This window comes from Xyrauchen texanus, chromosome 29 (assembly GCF_025860055.1).
Source record: "Xyrauchen texanus isolate HMW12.3.18 chromosome 29, RBS_HiC_50CHRs, whole genome shotgun sequence".
In the NCBI taxonomy this organism is placed as follows: domain Eukaryota; kingdom Metazoa; phylum Chordata; class Actinopteri; order Cypriniformes; family Catostomidae; genus Xyrauchen; species Xyrauchen texanus.
In genome coordinates, this window is record NC_068304.1 from 1260884 (window position 1) to 1284834 (window position 23951).

General features: G+C 40.5%; 1 protein-coding gene across 1 annotated transcript in view; it reads right to left on the minus strand.

Annotated features, from left to right (window-relative positions):
* reln (reelin) overlaps positions 1-23951 on the minus strand; it is a 244660-nt gene that overhangs the window by 92624 nt on the left and 128085 nt on the right. Inside the window, exons 12-23 of the mRNA XM_052097389.1 lie at positions 23148-23299; positions 22951-23066; positions 22580-22788; positions 20270-20398; positions 20010-20119; positions 18109-18175; positions 17768-18001; positions 16237-16398; positions 15757-15993; positions 15309-15501; positions 14821-14933; positions 10429-10566 (exon numbers count right to left, since the gene is read on the minus strand). Coding sequence (XP_051953349.1) covers positions 10429-10566; positions 14821-14933; positions 15309-15501; positions 15757-15993; positions 16237-16398; positions 17768-18001; positions 18109-18175; positions 20010-20119; positions 20270-20398; positions 22580-22788; positions 22951-23066; positions 23148-23299 — 1860 coding nt within the window. The remainder of the gene's footprint in view (positions 1-10428; positions 10567-14820; positions 14934-15308; positions 15502-15756; positions 15994-16236; positions 16399-17767; positions 18002-18108; positions 18176-20009; positions 20120-20269; positions 20399-22579; positions 22789-22950; positions 23067-23147; positions 23300-23951) is intronic.

The following is a 23951-nucleotide window of genomic DNA, read 5'->3' on the forward strand; positions in this document are numbered from 1 at the left end:
TTTGCTTTATGTGCAACGAAAACGGCTTTCTCTTTTACAAACGGCAACAGCCCACACACACACACACATGTAGCTTGTCAGCTTATCTGTTCTGTTGTCACTGACATAAAATGTCATGATACACTGGCTACCTATTAAACTCTCTCTCACACACACACGCACGCACGCACGCACACACACACACACACACACACACACACACACACACACACACACACACACACACACACACACACACACACACACACAGCAGAGATAGAGTACCTTTAAAAATACTAGCTCCAAAAGTACTTCAGTGAGACTAATCTATTTTATTTACTTTATTAAATTACTTAATTACTTATTTTTAGTTAAGTAATGCAAATCTTACTGATCTATGTATTTATTCATATATATTTGGGAGAAGGTGTCTCAACTCCACTATTGCTGGATAAACCTGTTTTTCCTGTTATTAATGTTTCTCTGTTGAGCTGGTTTGTCACCCGACACTCGTTGACTCGCGCAATGGCAGTGACCAGTAAGTGTGGAAGCGAGAATGTTAAAAGTGACTGAAAGCACAGGCAGACTGATGCCGCACTCATGTTGAATAAATTGGTTTATAATCAGATTTATACCACAGGTCTGTTGAATGCTTGATTCTGATTGGTTGATAGACTTTCTAAAGTGTGCGGTTCTTTTTCAAATAAACGCATAGCTATGAAGTAGTTCCAGGTCTTGACCGCATAACACTTTCCATATCACTTTGCCAAATTATTTCAGTTATAAAAGATATAAAAGCTCATGATTAAATATGCACTATTTTTGAGCGGGAAATTCTTAAGAGTCTGAAACAAAGGACCATAACTCAACTGTCGGAAAAGACATCCCAGTTGACCATGTGACTCTGAAAAGTCACTTCTAATTGGCGCAGGACACCTTTGAAAATATTTCCAAACAGGAAGAACACCCTCTCTTCGCTCTTCTTCTCTTGCCTCTGGCGTCTCGTCTCTTCATCCTCTTGAGGCTCTTTGCTATTCTGCCTGCACGTGACATTTGAGGTCCAAGGAAGCTCAGTACTCGATGTCCCGAGAAAGCTCATCACTCTCTACGGTTCACAAACCCATGAGAAGGCCTTGCTTCACAGCTAACATCATACAGACCATAAATTCGGTCACACAGATATCAAAACTTCGACGGAACAAACTTCTGACCAAGAACCAAGCCACACAAAGAACGTAAGCAAACACCACAAAGACAAGCAAGTACATCTCCAATATTGTGCTAAAAGTGCTTGTATATTAATTAAATAATTTGGGTAATCTGATAGCAAATCGATGTAGACACAAAAAAGGATAAATGGTTCTTAAGGTATTGTCAACAGACTCCATAAAGTTCATTTTCACTGTACTGATCACTCTTTTCACCAACCTGTTTTATATGTGTTAGATTAGATTTATGTTTAGAATAGTAATAAAGTTTGTCTGTGTTCAAAGACGACGTGACTGTGGTATATTTTGATAAATAATCTCATCTCTGTTTCTGAAAGTTTTCGCTTCAAAGCTGCACCTAAATACATGTGATATTATTTTCAATAAGCCATGAGAATAATATCACTCCAATATGTGAATTAATCATAATTCACTTATTAAATCTAATTCCTTACAGTAGAAATTGTGAGCTGATACAATGAAATGTTGTATTACAATTTTTAATGGTGGAGAATCTATTAAGACAAATAATCTAGTTATTTGTCATTTATCTAATTTATAATGGTTGTCAAACATGACTAATTCCGTAATACATTTCATTACCTAATAAGGACCGTTTAATTTAGTTCATAGCTCACATATTTCAAGACTATAAATTCCCTCCTAAATTTAGCATGCGCGCAAATTACCCTACATATAATGGTGGTAAAATGCATACAAAATATTATATTGTTATAAAGGGATCAATGGAAAGGAGGAGGCGAGAACCGGCTTGATGATATAAATAATAGTTTAATGGTAAACTTAAAAGACAACATAAACACACATGACGGACATGTCCGTAAACGATCTCTCTCTCCCGCACGACACCCTGCAGTCGACCTTTATACCTCGGAGGCTTGATTAGCCTAATATGGGACCGTGTGTGTAGGATCACGACCCGGCCCCGCCCTCCGCCCTGCCACAATTGTATATATATATGTAATACCCTACAACATTCAATAATTTTATGAGATAACAACATCAAAGGGGCCACAAAAAAGAGCCACCTGTTGATTACCATAGCATTAGAAGATTAAAATGCAACATCTAACTGACATATAGGGTAAGATGGGGTAAGACGCACCCCCTTAAGAACAAAATTAATTTACTTCACCACACTAATGGGGCAAGATGACCCCCCACCTGGGGCAAGAAGCCCCAGATGTCATTTGATTTATACAGAATGCATAAAATATATATGATATCATTCTTAATAATGTATGTTGGAAATGTAAAGTAAAATATAAAATCAAATATTGTATGTAAATGTTTATTTTCACAATTTAGTTGAATAATTGAATAACTATACAATGACAAGGCAAATCAAATAACATCCCAGTCAAAGTGATTGTGGCAGTGGGGGCATGGTCAAAACTAAATCCTAAGCTAAATTATGTCTAACACCTGTCTCTAATTCCAGTGAGCAACGGGAGAGCTGGTGAACCCACCGGCCACCCCAAAAGCGCCATTGTGCCCTCTTCCGCTAATCGAGGTCCCCTTCGAGAGAATTGGCATGGACCTTATCGGGCCATTAGAGCGGTCAGCACGCAGACATTGCTTTGTATTAGTCCTAGTGGATTATGCAACGCGATATCCGGAAGCAGTGACTCAGAGCAACATCTCAGCACGTAGTGTTGAGGAGGTACTCTTCATAATAATCTCCCGGGTCGGGATTCCAAAAGAAATCCTCACCGATCAGGGCACAACCTTTATGTCACGTACACTACGTGAGCTTTATGATCTGTTGGGTATTAAATCGATTCACACCAGCGTTTACCATCCGCAGACAGATGGCCTGGTGGAGCGATTTAATAAAACCCTTAAGAACAAGATTCGTAAGTTCATGCACAATGATGCTAGAAATTGGGATAAATGGCTCGACCCCCTGTTATTCACAGTACGAGAGGTCCCGCAAGCCTCTATGGGATTTTCCCCATTCGAGCTGATGTATGGGCGGCGCCCATGCGGGATGCCTGACGTCATCCTCGAAGATTGAGTGGAGGGACCTTCAGAGAGCAAGAATGAAATTCAGTACGTTCTTGATCTTAGAGCAAAACTCCACACACTGGGGCAACTAACACTTTGCTACAAGCTCAAGAACGATAGAGTCGTCTGTATAACAGGGGAACTCGACTACAGGAATTTGCACCGGGAGATAAGGTATTACTCCCAACGTCGAGCTCTAAATTACTCACCAAGTGGCAAGGGCCCTTTGAGGTCACACGACATGTGGGGGAACTCGATTATAAGGTGAAGCGAACCGATAGAGTCCAATATACGTCAAATATATCACCGCAACCTCCTGAAATTATGGAGGGAGGCGGTCCCTGTGACTAAGGTAGTTTCGGAGAGGGCTGAGCTCGGGCCGGAGATTAATACAAAAGTCACTTGCGGAGACCACCTCTCACCATACCAACACACAGAGGTTGCCAAGTTGCAACAGGAGTTTGCATATGTGTTTTCCACTCTACCGGGTCGTACGAACCTCAACCAGCACCACATCGAGACCAAACCGGGAGTGGTGGTACGTAACCATCCCTATCACTTGACCGAACACAAAAGCACGAGACGCATCATTCATACAGGGTGGCTGGAGATGCGACGAAGCTGCCTGTTACTCATTACGGCCTATTCGAAGTGTGTTTATTAAGGCATTAAAAAATTACACTCCCTAAGGAACAACAGACCCTCCAGCTCTGACAACATCCCAACAAAATTATTCAAGCAGGGCAGGTACCTCTGTCCTAGAGCTCTATATCAGTACAAGTCTGAGACAGGGCGACTGTCTCCCAACAGTAGAGAGATGTAGTAATTGACCCATATACAAAAGCAAAGGGAATAATGCCATCTTCAGCAATTGTCACAGAATTATCTTTTTGTCTAATGCTGAAAAGATCCTGGCAAAGTGATGTTTGGGTTGACATGGTTTTAACTGCGTGGCAACTCTAGAAAAAGTGTCGAGAACAGCATGAAGATCTTTCCATGGTCTTCACTGATCTCGCCAAAGTCTTCAGAAAACTGATTAATGCAGTTAGCTTGTCACCCACAGTGACTAAAGAAATAATTTAGAATCCGCCTTGAGCCGTCACATAATTCTCACTGCATGCACTGAACTATATATATATATATAAAACCAAACGGATACTGGGCCTTCGATACGGTACACGCAGTCACACGAATTATTAAATATCTTAGCATGTGTGAAACCAATATTAAAACCACATATAATGAACAACACAAACCGTGTGGAACTAAAATGAGAAAAAGATTGTGAGCAACACGTGACCGCACGGAAGCAAACCTTAACAGAACAGAGCACCACAAAGTACGCTAGAAACTGCGGATCAGATAAATGCATGTGAAGTTTATACTAGCTAGCTCACAGCTGTGATGGGACTAAACAAAATATAAAGATGTCAGACTTAAATAAGCCAGAGATTGAAGAACCACCGCTGTCTCAAAAATCTGTTGTTTGGGAGCATTGTGGTTTTGAAGGAAACTACAGTAATACTGGGCAACGAGTAGTGAACCGGATGAAGACTGTGTCGGATCAGTTTCATTGATGTCGAATATGTCTCAAGAAGCACACAAAACTTGAAAATTGAGTGAGCTGAAAGACTGCAATGCTAATGTCTTCATTTTGTTACAATTGCACTTTTTTTTTTGCTTTTATTGTTATGTTTTTATACAATGTGCATATAAGAGGCTCTTAAGTTTTGTGCAGTCATGTATAAATGAGCCTTCACAAAAATAATTATTGCCCATCAGCCACTGTGTTTTCAAAAGAAATAATAGAAAGATTCTATTTTCTTGTACTGGCCTCAGAATTGGTTCAGAATTGATTAAAACATTTTACTATTTGTTTTTAATATGCATGGTCTTGTGCTGCTTTACATCTGTGACCTCCTTAAATCCCATGCTCCGCCCAAGTCACTCAGGTCCTTAGATCTTTTTCTGCTGTCTGTTCCCCATTCTCATTTTAATTCCAAGGGATATAGGGCTTTTTCAGTTGCCGTTCCAAAGCTTTGGAATAGCTTGCCCCTTCATATTAGGTAATTCCCTTCTATTACCATTTTTAAATCTAAATTGAATGATTATTTATTTTCTTTAGCTAACACGTTAAATGATAGCACTAATATATATTAGGGCTGTCGATTTAACGTGTTAATTTAGTGCGATACATTTTATAAAATATAACACGTTAAAAAAATGAACGCAATGAATCGCATGCCCCCATATAATGAAGATTCCTGAGAAATGCAAACTTGTTGTACCACCTGTTTACTCCAGATTGCAGTAAGTGAAACTTCAGCTGTGTGAAAACGCAGTTTATACAGTGAAGAAAACAACCTTCAGCAGCAACAACACAGACATGTGTTAAGTTCTTGTGTTCAAAACACTTGATGGAGCGCAAACCCGAACTAAGTGATCTCAAGATGTGTTTAAAGATTGAGTATTAAACTATATTTAACTTGACACAGTGACCTAAACATTTTATGTTTATGATGCAACGCACCCGAGACGCTACACAAGCATATCTGACGCAGGTTTACATTGATGGGTTCTTAAACAAGCCCTCATAATAAATCTCCAACTGATTGACAAATTCACTTGTGAAATGGATTGCTGTGAACTGTATGCCAATGATTGACTTGGATACGTAATGGCGGTGTGTGCACAACGCGAGGCTCAGCGTCTCTCCAGATTTTGCAAATTAGTTATTATTTACCTTGTTATTTTCAGCTCAGTTGTTCGTCACAACTCTGCACTAACTTCATACAACCTCCACACACTGTTGGACATCAAACTTCGATGCACAAACACCGCAGTGGATACAAAATCAGACCTCCATCTGCTACCTCCAGAGTTACTCCGGTCCCCGGACTCAAGTGAGTCAGCCAGTCTGACAGGAAATGCCCGTTGTCGGCGCCGCGAGCGTAAACAAAGACGGGGTAAGCGGGGCGGCCTGCAGGCTAGGTTAAAGCTAAACCCACATGGGTCAGCGCTGCCGAGCATCTGTCTCGCTAATGTACGGTCCCTGGCAAATAAGATCGACGAACTACTTCTTCAGATTACTCAGCGAATGTTTTTGGACTGCAACGTTATGGTTTTCACGGAAACTTGGCTCAATAGCACCATTCCAACCAGCACGATTGAGCTAGAGGGGCACAGTATTCATAGAGCTGACAGAACGGCTGTGGACTCCGGTAAAAGCAAAGGTGGGGGTGTTTGCATCTATGTAAACAGAACTTGGTGCACCAATGCTGTTATTACCAAATCCCACTGTTCTGCTGATATTGAGTACCTCTTTATCAAGTGCAGAGCCTTTTACCTGCCCCGTGAATTGACATCTACCATAATCGCTGCAATCGCTCAGGCCAACCTGGACTCCCACACCGACATTAACAGCTACACAAATTCTGTTCTGCAACACATCAACAGGTGTCGACATGTTAACCACCCATAAAACAATTAAAACATACCCCAATCAGAAACCCTGGATGAACAAGGAATTCTGACTCCTGCTGAAGGCACGTGATGCTGCTTTCAGATCTGGTGACCGGGAAGCCTACACTATATCCAGGGCCAGTCTGAAGAGGGGAATTAAAGCAGCAAAATACAACTACAAACTGCGGATTGAGGACAATTTTACAAACAATGACCCCCGACATATGTGGACAGGCATCCATGACCTCAAAAACTACAAACCAGCGAACAGCACCCCCCCCAACCAGTAATGCCACCCTCCGAGTCAAACTGAACACCTTTTATGCTCGCTTTGATCGTGGAAACACAGAACAACCCATAAAAGCTGAGCTCCCACCTGATGATCTGCCACTCACATTTTCCTCCAGTGACATGTCCTCCACCCTGAGCAGAGTGAAGGCACATAAAGTTGCTGGCCCTGATGGCATCACGGGCCGAGTGCTCAGGGCCTGTGCAGAACAGCTGGCTGATGTCTTCACCAACATTTTCAACCTCTCCTTGGCCCAGGCCATTGTCCCCACCTGCTTCAAAACAGCCACCATTGTACCAGTACCAAAGCATGCTGCTGCAGTGGCCCTCAACGACTTCCGCCCCGTTGCTTTTACTCCCATCATAGTGAAGTGTTTTGAGAGGCTGGTCCTCTCCCACCTGAAAACATGTCTGCCCCCAACACTGGACCCATATCAGTTCGCCTACAAACAGAACAGGAGCTATCGCCTCAGCTCTTCACCCCGCCCTGACTCACTTGGACAAAAAAACACGTATGTCAGGATGCTATTCATCGATTTCAGTTCTGCCTTCAATACTGTGATCCCATCCAAGCTGATCTCCAAGCTCACCGATCTTGGCATTAGCCCCTCCCTCTGCAACTAGACCCTGGACTTCCTCATTAACAGACCACAGACTGTTAGGATAAGCAACCACAAATCCTCCACCCTCACTTTGAACACTGGTGCACCACAGGGCTGTGTGCTGAGTCCAATCCTCTACTCCCTCTTCACCCTCGACTGTATACCTGAGTATGGCTCCAACTCCATAATCAAGTTTGCAGATGACACCATGGTGGTAGGCCTGATCAGCGGCGACAATGAGACGGCCTACAGGGAAGAGGTACAGCACCCAGTAGTGTGGTGTGCCAACAACAATCTCACACTCAACACCCAGAAGACCAAGGAACTGATTGTGGACTACCGGCAGACTAGAAAAGGACACACACACACTCCCATCTACATTGATGGGAACGAAGTGGAGCGTGTGACAAGCTTCAAGTTCCTGGGTGTCCATATCTCTCTGAGGATCTTTCCTGGACCTACAACACCTCCACTCTGATTAAAAAGGCGCAACAGCGCCTTTACTTCCTTAGGAATCTAAGGAAAGCTCACCTGTCCCCAAATATCCTGCTGAACTTTTACCGTTGCACTATTGAAAGTGTCTTAACAAACTGCATAACAGTGTGGTATGGCAACTGCACTGTCTCAGATCAGAAGGCACTCCAGCAGGTGGTGAAAACTGCCTAATACATGGTGTCCAGCTACCCTCCATCAATGACATTCACAATAAACGCTGCCTAAGGAGGGTGAGAAGCATTATCAAAGCACCCCAACCACGGTCTGTTTACTCCTCTCCCATCTGGGAGACTCTATAGGAGTCTTCGCTGTCGCACCAGCAGACTCAGGAACAGTTTCTTTCCCTCAGCTGTCAGCCTACTGAACTCTAAACTTAGGCGCTGAACACTACATCCCACCCGAACTTCATATTTGTAGTTTTCTTTTATTAATTTATATATATTTATTTAATTATTTATTTATAATTAGCACATAACGTCTACCTCCTGATGCTGCTGGCACTGTTATGGCCACCGGCCATATACATATATTTACTAATTTACATACTTATACCTCATTCTGTACAATGCACCTTCAGTTTATGCTTCTTCATTTGCACCTTGTACTGTATTATATACATTTGCATTGAGCTGGTCTCTGCTCCTCTACATCATAACTTTGCACTCAAAAACCCATATTGTATATTGTATATACTCACATATTTATATATATATATATATATATATATACATACTATATATACAGTACATATTGCTATTTGCACTTCTGGTTAGATGCTAACTGCATTTCATTGGCTCTGTACTTGTATTTTGCACAATGACAATAAAGTTGAATCTAATCTAATGTTCAATAATATGGTAGTAAACAATACATTGTATTCTAAATCTGCTTTTTGTTTTGTCTTATTAATGATTAACTCTTCTGCCACAAGAATATAATGTATTTTAATTATCTGAATATATTATATATATATATATATATATATATATATATATATATATATATATATAAAATTATACATAGTCATCTTTAAATATATATATATATATATATATATATATATATATATATATATATATATATATATATATATATATATATATATATATATTTAAAGATAACTATGTATAATTTTTTCATCATTATATACTGAATTATTGTTATATGAGGGGCTTTCTCACCAAATATTTGTATATGCAATTGAATGCGATTAATCACGATTAATTAATCGGGACACCATGTAATTAATTCGATTAAAACCTTTAATTGATTGACAGCCCTAATATATATATATATATATATATATATATATATATATATATATATATATATGTAAGTTTTTTTTGTTGTTGCTAAAATCATTGAGTCGACACATTTCGAAAGAACTCATTTATGAAAATGATTCAGACTTTGCTTAGATAATCCCGAATGCATTAACAGATTGCAGTTTTGAAAATACAATTTTTAACTTTTAAAGAATTTTTAACTTTTTTTAAGTCCTGAACAAATTATATGAATACCATATCACCATACCAAAACAAACCCACACAACCTCAAAATAAATCCTGTATCACAGACTCTTACTTAAACAGGCAGGGGCACACATTCAACATGGTCTTAACAATGTTTATCAGTAAAACAGCGTAAGACATATGCAATAATAAAATACTCAAGATATGTTTTCCATATGCTGTACTATTATATAAATAAATACAAATTAGAGGTCGCCTGATATTGGATTGTGCTTATTCAATCATGTGTTGAAGGAAAGGCAATTAATATGTCAATAGTTTTTAAAATTGGTAGCCTACATTAAATGTTTTTAGTCTTTTCTTCCTGTGATGGGGAGGGCCAGACAGAGGCTACAAGAGTTAAACTATATTTACATTTTAGATGCAGTGAATGGTGTAACCAAAATACCAATAACCAAGAAAAATAATAAATAAACAAATAAATAAAGGTCTGATTCATAGCGGGGAACTTTTAACTTTAAAGGCTGAAATATTCCAGGGACTCTTATTTTGAAATGTATGTGCTTCACTGCTTCTAGCTGCTCATTCAAACAGATAAGGGAAATAAAACGTACACTTCTATTATAATCTACAACATATTGCAATATAAACAATTAGAAGTAAACATTGTTATATGTCATCAACATCATAATCAACAGGTGATCATTTGTGATAGTTTGTCATAAATTCTGTTATATGTCCTAATAATTGCGAACTGCTCTGCAACAGCTGAAAACACTCAATGTGAATTTTGCATAATAGGTCCCCTTTAAATAATTTAAATAAATAAAAAAATTCTATGTCTTTAGTACAGTATATTTGCTTTAGTACAGTATATAAGTGTTGTGGACTGACCTGCAGTGACCATGGTCACACCAGCCATGTCCATGACACATTTGAGGGCACTGCTGTCCAATGTATATGTCATCTAATGCCCACTCATCCTGTTCCTGGTAGTAAGTCTGAATCCATCGGAACCGTGTCGCACTCGACCTAAAACCAGAAAACAGCATAAAACCATGGACATCACACAGCTAGAAGATAGGATGTATTTAAATACTCAATGAAGTGTCATGAACACAGGACAATACAACAACTGTAAATAAAATACTTTGTGACAGAATTTGTGTAACAAAAGATAGTTTGCCATATGTGCCACAGGTTAGGAACATAAAAAAAAAAACTCTTCCTATCCTTTTCGTGCAACCCCGTGTCCACATGTGTGGATGTTGTATTTTGGCTTTGCTATACGCAAATCATAATTTCAATTAATTAAAACTGACTGAATAATGTTCACAACACTACACTATCATTTAAGTGTTAAACTTATGATGCACCGCGTCACGTGACACAACAGCCATGTTTCGATTTCGGTAAAGCGTTTCTGTGGGCACAGTGCCAACATAAGTGCCTCTGGTAAGAAACCTCTATAAGTATTTTCATTGAAACCTGTTTGGTTGTAAAGAGTAGCATCTCTAGTTTTGTTTGATATGCCACTATATATGTATTTACTGTACATTTTCACTTTGAGAGTAAATGGGTTATTGGTTGAAAAATGTGCTTTCGGAGGTGTGGTGATGAGGGCGCAGCCGAGCGATGTCTGTGGAGAGCGAGGCTGGGAGAGGAAGAACGTTAAGGATTGACACCTGTGGAAAATTATCTCTAACAGCTGTTCTGTGTTACAGTGAGAGCTGGAGAGGGATAAGAGGGCAGTCCAGTCCGCCGGAGGAGAGAGAGTGAGATGCACAAAGCTGTGTGTGTGCATGTTCAATGTGTGGCTGAAAACACTGTTGTAGACTTAAAAGTGTACATAATACATGGATTAAAAGAATTATGTGGATTGTTCACCTGTCTCCGCTTCCTCCTTCAATAGAGAGCTAGTGATTTAACACAGTGGTGCTGAAACCCAGGAATTAGGAGGAAGAAAATGGTGTCATGGAGTCCTCTCTGCTGGCCTGAAGTATACAAGACCCTCACCAGCATCCACCAAGCCCAACATCAGTCTCTGCTTGAGCTGCGTATGGAACAGGAGCAGTTGTTCCAGGTACTCATCCAGGCTCAAGCAGAAGACCGGCAGATCATTCAGAGTTTGGTACACCAGGAGGGGTCTTCAGCCGCAACCCCGGACCCACTTACGGTAGTATCACACTTCACACTTACGAAGATGGAACCTCAAGATGACCCAGAATCGTTCCTTGAGCTTTTCGAGCAGACAGTGGAAGCATGGAACTGGCCCAGTACTCAGTGGGCAGCACGTCACATGCCGCTGTTGTCTGGGGAAGCCCAACTCGCAGCCCATCTACTTCCTGCGTTCAACCTCCTGGTGTACGAAGATCTGAAGAAAGCCAACCTGCAACGTGTCAGCCAAAGCCCAGAGCAATAACACCAACACTTTGCACGCCGAACGCGGCCACCCGTTTGCATTCGCTCGACAGCTCCATGAAACCTGCCAAAGGTGGCTGCTGGCTGAAGATTGCGGCACTGAGGAGGTACTTGATCTGGTGGTACTGGAATAGTTAATTGCCCGGCTACCGAAAGGCACAGCGGAGTGGGTCCCGACTGGCGTCACTGGATGGGGACCATATAGTGGCATATTCAGGGGCCAGCGAGCCATCTTCTTTTCTCTCCCTCTCTCACCGGTGGAGAGATTCAGCAGCTTCAAGTTCCTCTGTGTCCACATCACTGAGGAACTCACATGGTCCGTCCACACTGAGGCCGTTGTGCAGAAGGCTCACCAGCGCCTCTTCTTCGTGAGACGGCTGAGGAAGTTTGGAATGAACCACCACATCATCACACGGTTCTACACTAGCACTGTAGAGAGCATCCTGACTGGCTGCATCACCACCTGGTATGGCAATAGCACCACCCACAAACGTAAAGCCCTGCAAAGGGTGGTGCGAACTGCCAGACACATCATCGGAGGTGAGCTTACCTCCCTCCAGGACATATATAACAGGCGGTGTGTGAAAAAATCTCGGAGGATCATCAGAGACTCCAGCCACCCGAGCCATGTGCTGTTCTCACTGCTACCATCAGGCAGCCGGTATCGCAGCATCAGGATCCGCACCAGCCGACTACATGACAGCTTCTTCCCCCAAGCAATCAGACTTTTGAACACTTGATCTCTCACGATCAATATACATCAGCACTGCACTTTATTAATCTTATATCTCACACTGGACTGTCTTAATTATATTCTCCACAATACAACTACTGTATATATATTTTTTATATACTCTTTTTTTATGTTGTGTAAATATGTTGTTATTGTAATTGGTATATGTCTCGTCACTGTCATGACTGCTATGTTGCTTGAAACTGCACATAAGTCTTTCACCTACTGTTGCACTTGTGTATATGGTCGTGTGACAATAAAGTGATTTGATTTGAAAACTGTGAGAGATGCAGTCCCCGTGACATTGGCAACGATGGTTCCAGAGAGGGAGGAGCTTGGACTGGAGGTGAACTTAAAAGCCACTGATCGAGTCACATCAGTCACTTGTGAAGACCACATCTCCCCATTCCAAGTCATGGAGGTTGCCAGGTTGCAATGAGAATTTTACAACGTGTTCTCGCCTCTTGCCAGTCGTACAAATGTCATAGAGCACCATATCGAAACGACCCAAGGGGAAGTGGTACATAGTCATCCCTACCGATTACCCAAGCACAAAAAAGCAGTGGTTAGGGAAGAATTAAAGGCCATGCTGGATATTGGGTTAATTAGAAGATTCCCAGAGTTTTGCTGCCTAAGAATGGCGGCTCGGCCCGGTTCTGTGTGGATTATAGAAAAGTCAATGCGGTGTCTAAATTTGATGCTTACCCAATGCCTTGGATTGATGAGCTTCTCAATCGGTTAGGCGCAGCTCACTTTTATTCGACACTTGGTTTAATGAAGAAATATTGGCAGATCCCCTTAACTCCCATGTCCTGTGCATTTTCCACACCCTTTGGATTATACCAATTTGTGATGCTTCTGTTCGGTTTGTTCAGTGCCCCGCTACGTTTCACGGACAGAATCCTCATACCACATGCTACTTATGCACGTGCGGCATCTGAGGGCTGTCATGAGATCGTTGAGATGGAACCCAAAGAAGTGTGCAATTGGGTGGGTGGAGGTACGGTATATGGGCTTCCACTTGGGTCACGCAAAATTTATAAAACTGCAGCGATTGCAGTCTGCACAAGACCAAAGACCAAAAGTGAGGGGAGACAGTTCTTGCGGCTGGCTGGCTATTATCGCAGGTTTGAGCTTAATTTTTCAACCGTTACCAGCCCGCTGACTGATCTTACTAAAAAGGGGGCACCAAATCCTGTCCAGTGGACAGAGCTGTGTCAGCAGGCATTCACGCAGGTGAAAGCTGCACTTTGCGGCAGGCCGTTATTGTACTCTCCTGATTTCTCCCTCCCTTTAATCTTGCAGATGGACACATCGGACAGTGGGTTGGGAGCAGTACTATCCCAGATAATGAAGGGGGAGGAGTTCCCCATGCTGTACATTAGATGCAAATTATCACTAATAGAGACTAAGTACTGCATAATAGAGAAGGAGTGTGTGATGAGGAGGAGGGTAGGGTTGGGCCGTGGGTGTGCATGGCCGGGCCCCATTTGGGCTAATCAGCCGAGGAGAAGGATAAAGACGAGCCGGATGCAGCAGTTCGAGAGAGAGAGAAAGCCACATGCAGCTGTGTGTGTCTCTCTCTCTCTCTCGAACTGCCACATCCGGCTCATCTTTATCCATCTCCTTGGCTGTGGCAGGCTGGCTCCCCTGCTTGAGTTGGACAATGGGGGTATGCGGTGATTAGGGTCCCCAAGCAACGTCTTTGTGGAGTGAGGAAGAGAGAGGAAGAGCGGTAAGGACTGACACCTGTGGGAAATGATCTCTAACAGCTGTTTAACAGTGAGAGCTGGAGAGGGATAAAAGGGCATTCCAGAACGTCAGAGGACAGTGTGTGCGTGTTTAGTGTGTGGCTGAAAAGAATTGTTGTAGACAGAAAAGTGTACATAATAAAGAATTACGTGGACTGTTCACCTGGCCCCCAAAATCTTATTTTGTATTTTAAATCCGTAATCCCGTTACTTGTATTCCGTTACTCCCCAAACCTGGCTGAGCTCAGTGTGTTTGTTCCTGTGTGTGTGTGTGTGTGTGTGTGTGTGTGTGTGTGTGTGTGTGTGTGTGTGTGTGTGTGTGTGTGTGTGTGTGTGTGTGTGTGCGCGTGTGCATGTGCATGTGGTGATTTTGGGTCTCACCAGGTTTTGTATGGGAGTGGAAGTGTGATCCGTCTCCAGTGTGTAAACTCAGAGGGATGGTACACACTGGAAGCAGTGAACTCTGAGCAGCTTGGCATGCCAGGAAGACAGGCCTATTTCAAACAAACAAAGATATGTTTGCACTCATATACTCTTAAAAACACATATTCTTAAACATAGCTCTGTGCAAAATCTTTGGCAGGAGAAGTAGGAATATTGTGATTGAGTTTTTTTTTACAACTTCAATGACTTCTACAACACTTAAAAATTATTGATATTACCAATGTACTTTAAAATATACCATATTATTACTAATAAATGACCACATTTATATACCATGATATTTCCATGGTACTCCAAGGTACAAAGTGCATGGTTGCATATAAAAAAAAACATGGCATTACCATGGTACATTGTCCAAAAACACTGTTTAACTATGGTACTTTAATTGAATTGACTCAACAGGGTTATTGACCCATAATTCTCACCTCTTTGACAAGATGCCAAGTCAAGCCATGATTGGTAGAAAATTCCAGCCGAACCTGAGTGTCAATGTGAGGGGAGGGTTTGCGTCCACAGCCCATGACCAAAGAGAACTGGATCATATACGACGCTCCGATCTGCATGGATTGCGTTTCCACATAGCGAATACTGGAGGCCGACCCATGATCGCCTGAGAAACTGAGCAAATATTTAAATCATTGTGTTTTGGTGATGTTCTTTTGGTTTATCAATTACATCACCCTAAAGGGAAATGCGGATACTGTTTGCATTACAATGTACTATATTTCAAATAGCAAAAATACTGTCTGTGTTTGGACTGAATGAGGGAATACAAAAGCAACACCAGTGGTTACAGGGGAGGGCAGGTGTAAACTGTTAGAATAACGCTGTTTAATTTAGCTATTGGGATGTTTGTTGACATTAAGCAGGTACCTGAGGGTCCAGTCATGCTGACAGTAAGGCTGAACCTTTCCTAGGTAGAAGCCTAGACTCTGAGTCACATCTAACACATTGCTAAAGTCAAGACTGATGATGTTGAAGAGGACGGAGGTCATGCTGATCTCATCAAGAGCCCAGACATCCTGACCGCGGCCAGAGTGATATGGCTGCCACCAGCGGAACTGGACCCCGAATTTACGGGCACCAGGAGGGAGTTCCACTGAAACAATTCTGAGGGGAAAAAAAACCATGCAGCTTTACCATCAAACATGCACCAGTAAGAAGCGGTTAAAAAAAGGCTATATACCTGTACATACAATACAGTATTTGGGGCAATCACATAACCCTAACTTATGAAAACATACACATGGTGGAAGACAGACTGCACAGTGGGACTACATACTTCTTTTCAATATAAAACTCACAGGCTTTCGCTCGTTGTGTAGGTGTGTGAAAGAGCTTTGGATGGTTTACCTGGGCTCGTGGAAGCCCTGATAAGCGTAATGCTGCAGCAGCGTCCAGGTGATTCCATTATCTGAGGAGTAATGCAGCAGAACACCCTCTCCTGGCTGATCTGGTGCAGGACAGGAACTTGAAGTGCTGCGGCTGCCCAGTCTCAGAGTAAACTGTAGATATCTACAAAAGAAAGAACACAAACTGAATGTAAAAATTTGTTGTTTTACAATACTTCATTTTTGTATATCAAGAAGATGCAAAATACCATCATGTTTTTGTCTGAAGTAATTAGTAATAAGAATATGTATGCAGTGCTATCCACAACGAACGTGCACTATGTCTTATCCATTTTTTCGAGAGCGCTAAATCTAAGCTCAATTTTTGTGCCAGCACAAAGCACAAGTGGGAATGGGAGTGTTTGCACTATCTCTGTGTATGCATGCAAACTGTAAGTGTATTGTATGTTAATCAAGTGGTGTAAAGCACAATTAGCTATTTTCCTGCTCGGTTCCTGCATTTGCAGTTTGGAAATTCCACCAGCAGGTGGTGATAAAGCTCATGTCCAAACTTTGAAAATATATTTGAATGTCAAATGATGTCCCCGATGATCACTGTTGAAGCTATTTCATGAAATAAAACTGTATAAGATTTGTGTTAAACTTTCTAGAGGTCATGGCTCATTTTTTCCCTCTCATTATTATTGTTGTTATGTTTATATTTACAGTTCTATTTATGATATTATTTGTATTAGTAATTTTCCAGCTGTTGTCATAGAGGGATTCAAAATTCACTGCAAAAGGTGAAATAAGTTGGATAAAGATTGGATTTGGGGATGTTGTTATATAAGATTTTTTTTTAGTACTTTATTTTTAGAATTATCTTTATTTAGCAAAATCTACCGGTAGAAGTGAAGTGCCTGCAAAAAACAAAAAAAATCCCTCAATCCACAGCCTAACCTGGAAGGCTAATTTTCCATAAGTACAAAAGGAGCATATCACTGCTATAGAAATATGCCTGACATTCAACATGACTCAGTTAATACACAAAATAATGTTTGTCTATTTTTCTATACTTCTAATTCATGCATACAGTCCATTTACACCACCAACTTCTTATGAATGTGCTGTCTTTGTTATATCGCTGGTGCTTGAGGGAATATAGGACGTAGACAGTCCAATAACTGCAGAAATACCTCAGAATTACTGTACATTCACTTGACCCAAAATTTTGCCAAACCCACTTGCGCCTAGACTTAGTACATGCTTGCATGAAAATACCAAAACTTAACTGACTTAACTGTGCTTAGTGCTAGTGCTCTTAAAATAGGGCCCCCTATCTTAAACATCTTATTCCTAAATGTCCGATAAATACCTCTCGATCTTACGTTCCACTCTTATCTGTCCCATATATTGTACAGTATGTCCTTTTAAGTACAACTTTAAGCATTTTCTCTGCAATACAATTAATTTGTTCACAATGGTAGTCTTTGTACAAGATTCCTTGCTCTACAAGGATTGTATGTTTGCACATATGTTGTGTGTGTATGTACCTGGCCTGTGAACTGTCCAGGGGAGTTGTCATAATGTGTCGTCTGCTGTCTCTGTTGAAGACCAGGGCCTTGCCACTGGCCAAGACCCCACAGGCAAAGCTGACCTCTGCTCCACGAAGTGAAGAGAAGCTGTGATAGGAAGAGAGCCTGGCACTGGAGAAACTCTCAGACAGAAATGCAGGAAAGGTCTGAGATGCCAGCTCACATGCTGGACCACTGAATCCAGGGTCACACCTGAAGAAATAGCAATAAATTCATTCTGAACTGAATTCCTCAGGAACACACCTGTTGTTTTCCACATGGAGTGTTTAACTGCTAATCTGACTGAAGAACGTTCATACTTGCAGCCCGTGCGTGAGCAGTGTCCTCTCCCTGAGCAGAAACGCAAACAGGACGGTCCGACATAAACTGGAACACACACACACACACACACACACACACACACACACACACCACACACACACACACACACACATATGCAGTGGTGATGAGTATCTCATTCAATTGAAAGTTGTTGGTGGCGTAGTGGCTAAAGCACAGGGCTGTTCATCAGAAGGTCACAGGTTCTAACCCCACAGCCACCACCATTGTGTCCTTGAGCAAGGCACTTAACTCCAGGTTGCTCTGGGGGGATTGTCCCTGTAATAAGTGCACTGTAAGTTGCTTTGGATAAAAGCGTCTGCCAAATGCATAAATGTAAATGAAAGTAGTTCTTTAAACTAAGTGCTCTGAGACATATTCCTTTAGAGACCTCATAAAGACCTTCCTGTGTTGATATTTTTCCTATTTAAACAAGGCAGGGGTGTGACATTCTTTAATAGGCCTAATTCAAAAAAGCCCATTTTTTATATTTGACATGAATGAAAAGAGGCCGTGAAGAAGAGACAAGCATGCACTCTATGAGGCTGTTTAAAGCTCCTAAATCACCTCTAATTTTACACAACTCATGTTTTCTTGAGTTTCTTCAGTGGAACAATCCAAAATACTTTAAACAACAGTACAACCCATTAAAAAGGCTGTAAGTCTCGTACAGCCTCGTTGTCATTCCCTGTCAAAAATGTAAATGCTGCTAAAGTGAATAAGGCCAAAGGCTTCACATCACAGCCATTAACCTTGATTTGCTAGTTGGTGGCAGGTGTTATTAGGGAAAAGGACATTCTCATTCTAGAAAGTATTTAATTAGTCAGTGCTTGAGCATGATGTCATCAATATATTCACAAATTTCTTCTTAGTTTGTATATACAATTACATTTGCAATACAATTCATTTTCGCTTTCACAACACACACTCAAATTTCTATCTAATTGAATTGAATAGTCTTGAAGAAAATGTAATTAATAAAACTTGCATTTTGTAAGATTTGTTCATTTAATTTTGTTAAAGATTACACAATTCAATTAGATGGAAAGTTGTTATTCAATTTAAATGGATACATCTTGAAAATAGGCTAAAATATTTTTTGGAGTGCACTTTTTGAGCTGCTTTTCATAACGTTCTGCTGTAACAGAAAATGATGCTGTAATGTCTGTAATGTATTCATGTCCTGTAAGGGAAAACATGTTTTTCTCATGTTTCTCGTATAGCTCTTGAATGGTAGACTGCTTCCCCAGCCGAATAAACTTTCTTCTAATAGTAAAAATGATTCCAAAGGATTCTTTGTAATATTTCTCTTTATTGGAAAATTCCCTGACACTGCTGACTGTGTGGTGATCATTTTAAATTATTTACATTTTTAAACATTTAAAAATGATTGTCTTTAAGTCCCCAGTGAGCAACCCAAAGGTGTATGTGGTAAGGAACGCAAACTCAATAAGATGTTGGTTAATGGAAGAAAAAATAATAATTCATTTGGGAGAAACCAGACTCAGTTGGGGGAGCCAGTTCCTCTCTGGAATATAATGCCAATATGAGTTATCTATGTGTAGTACAAGTCTTGTTCTATTTAAGTAAGCTGTGTAGATGTTGGTGGGCAATGTTTAAAACTAAAGGATTGTGTACAAACTGTAAGATTAATGAGTAAGTGTCTTCAAAGTCCAAGTGTATGAAGATGATTGATTTTTATAAAGAGAGTGTAGTCCATCCTATAACCAAGATGATCCAGACAGAGTTCAGTGAGGTGCATCGCAGTTCGGCTGAAAGCTTGTGGCAGTTAATTTCTAGCAGTGTTTATTTGAATGCATCACTGATATTGTCTGTAATATATAAGCCATGTACAAGGACATGGATAGAAAAAGGCTCTAACCGTTGTCAATGGCCCACATGTTGCTTGTTCCGACAGCGGTCTGTCTCCAGCGGAAGCGAGTGCTTTCTGTTAGAGCAGCGTTGGGTAGGGGAATGGTGATCCTCGACCAACTACAAATAGTAAAAGTAAATCGCACTCTCATTTAAGTCAATAGCTATAACACATACTAACAGACAGATGCCACTTTAAAAACACATCCACTACTTTGACATGAGTATTTGCCTGCACACACACACACACACACACACACACGGACTAACCCGCTGTAGTTCTCTGATGAGTAGATGCTGCTGTGAGGGAGATGTGAGCCGGCACACAGCTCAGGAAGACACTCTGTGTGCAGGAGCGACCAGGAGCGCCCATGATTGTTTGAGAACTCCAGATTGACGCTATTGGATTTACATGTGCAGGAAAACAAGAGAGAGAAACAAGACATTTATTTCAAATTCTTTGTAAAACTTTACAAACAGGTTGTATTTTTCATTAGTAGAGCAAATGCATTAGGTATCATGAACTAACAATGAACAACATGTTTTTACAGCATTTATTCATCTTTATTAATGTTCATTTATGACATTGTTAGTTCAGAATGCATTAACAAATGTTTAAATATACAACTTTTCATTTTTAAATGTTTGTGTTGAAATGAACCAAGATTAATAAGAGCTGTAAAAGTATTGCTCATTGTAAGTTCATGTTAACTATTGTATTTAACGAATGTTAGCGAATACAACCTCACTTTAAAGTGTTACCAAATTATTGTAGCTCTTTTAAAGTGTGTTACTAAATCATTTTTGCTCTTATTTTTAAAGAGTACATGCTTATTGTCATTATGTACTGCGTTTTGTTGTCCTGTATTAGGAGTAGATATTGCACATTGCACGTTGTTTCTTTAATCTATACACTATATATCACAATTTTACAATATAGCAATCACAACAATACCACAATTTACTCTGATCATGTGGTCTATTCTATTTCAGGTAATCCGTTCATTGCTGTTCATCATTTATAGTAAAATGGTAATAAACAAATCATGTAACATGATTTACATGTAAAATGTTCTAGTTTCTCCCAGTGTATGCCAGACCTGTCACATGTCTTGTCTTGCCATGTTTGTATGTTTATGTTATATCCATGCCTTTGTAAAATAAATACATTCTGTAAAAATTTATATTATTAAACTGAGATAAAGATCTGTTGTTTTATATAAATCAGTGGTTCTCAACCCGGGGGGCTGGGCACACTAGGGGGTTTTAAGATGACTGATAAACTATAATAAGCTATAACATAATAATATTACTTAATCTTGATCTAAAATAAAGAGGAAAAAATAAGAAAATGCTAAAAGATCAAGACATACAAGTGAACTTCTCCTCTTTCCTCCCCAATTTGGAATGCCCAATTTCCAATAAGCTTGTCCTTGTGGTGGCATAGTGACTCAATCCGGGTGGCGGAGGACAAATCTCAGTTGCCTCCACGTCTGAGACCGTCAATCATCACATCTTATCACGTGGCTTGCTGTGCGCATTGCTGCGGACATGTAATGCATGAGAAGGCTTCATGCTATTCTACGTGGCATTCACGCACAACTCACCACATGCCCTATTGAGAGCGACAACCAAATTATAGCGATCACGAGGAGGTTACCCCACATGATTCTACCCTCCCTAGAAACCGGGCCAATATGGTTGCTTAGGAGTCCTGACTGGAGTCACTCAGCACGCCCTGGATTCAAACTCGCAACTCCAGGTGTGATAGTCAGCGTCAATACTCGCTGACTATCCAAGTGAACTGACATTTTACTTTTAAATAAACACTTCCATTCAACAGCTGTTTATATTGAAGAATATACTGTTCTTGAAACTTATGGAATTACAAAATGAATCATAAGATTTTTACAGGCTGAAAACGTTTTATATTCAGTAAGAACTCATTTAGCTGATGCATTTATCCAAAGTGACATAGAGATGTTCAAGTATTAAATGTTCAGTCCTCCTGGAGTAACCTGCGATTACGTGTTGTGCACAATGATAGTTCATGGCTCGCTTCTTTATTGTCTTGTGTATTTTAAGTTGCACTCAGTAATTTTCAAAGGAGCTTTACAGAATATCATACTGTAATATCTTAAATGTCTGAAAGCCCCCAATTAACAACTTTATAAAAAAATAATGCCTTAATGTTTTTGTCTTTAAGTCTTTAAAATTTGCTATTAAAATAAAAAATTTGCACCTTAGATTAAAACTCTAGTCATTAAGTAGCTGCTTAAATTTATATAATGCTTGACTGCCACATGGGGGCCACCATATTTAGATCACATGACCAGCCAAATACTACTTAATTTATCTTGGTAACCCCTGTATTATCAAACACTTTTGCTCATGAAATAAATAAATCATGGCTGACCGAAAATAGCTAATTCTTTAATTGTAGCAATAACCTAAACTAATGCTTTCGCATGATGCTTTATCCATGCAGCTGGGTGTTAGTGTATGGCAAAATTGCCAACACAATAACATAAACAAAAACATTACTGAGTACATCTTTAACATTGTTAAAAATGTGTGCACCTGTTGGCTGGCTGATAGACGCCACATCCTAGGTTGATTGAAAACTGCACCACGTGAGTGTTTGCACCAGGAAGCACAGGTAGCAGCTGCAGGAAGTCCACAGCCCAAACATGCCGGCTGGCTCCACCATGAAACTTCTGCTCTAGACAAAACTGAGTGGCTGGAGCCTGGAGCTCTGTGGGCAAACCAACTGATACCACTGTAGGAGTCTGGAGGAGAGAGGCAAAAGATACTGGATGTAGGGTGGATGCAGATGTAAAGTTTGAGTGAAGGTGACCTATTCAATGTAGACTGACAAAGAGGCAAAATAAAGAGGTCGAGGTAGAACTCAGAACATTACAGGAGGTAAGTAGACTGGTTAAGCTCTATACCCTGTAGGCTGAATATGGAAGTATGTCCAGAATCACATGGTCTTTTCTGCCCTCGGACAAGCCAAAAAGGATTACATTATTCTTGTTGGATTCTCCAGGGTCGCACCCACTACCACCTGCAATGCATCGAAAGAGACCATATATCAGACATAAATGTCAAAGTAAAAAAAATTTGCAGGTTTCAGAGAAAGACATACCCATGGTGAAGTGGAATCGCAGGTTGCCATAGAAGGTGGTGTTCAAGTATGGAGTACACACCCTCCTCTCTCCATCTCTGAGGAAGACTAGAGCCAAGCCTGACTCAACCTCCCCACACTGAGCTCCATATACAGCACCCTCAATGTCCCATCTACAACAGTAGATTGAAACTTAGTGAGAAAATCACTTACAACTACATACAAAATACTTAAAACATTTAATAAGTCAAATCAGTTAACCTAAAAATCATGAATTATTTAACATTATTACAGCCCTAACACATTTCGGAATAGTAATGTTATTATATTGGATTTGACAAGTTAGCAGGTTTAGAATTGCCGGATTGCTTATCTGCTTATACTGCTGTTGCTGGAGAGCAAGTACAAAGACTCACTACTACTAAACAAACAGACATACTGCATCAAGCATGTAAGACATGCCGCTACTGTACAATTAGACATACATGCAAACCAGTGGTGCTGGGGTGGAAAAAGAAAAACTTTTGCAGCGCACTGTAGTGAAACCAACGTCCCTGCAAACAACTGAGGCAATTTAAATGCTAGACAAAAGTGAGCGCACAAGTTTACAAATTCAAAGGACCTATCAACAAGCACCATGTAGTGTCAGAACTTGAAACTTAATTTCATTTTTGTTATCTCTTGCATTTATTTATAGGATAGTTTAGAGAAGACAGGAAAGAGAGGAGGAACAGGATCAGGAAATGTCCCAGGTAAGACTTGAACCTTTGTCCTTATATTTTGTAAGCATAGGCCCGTTGCCATATACAAAGTTCTTATTTTGTA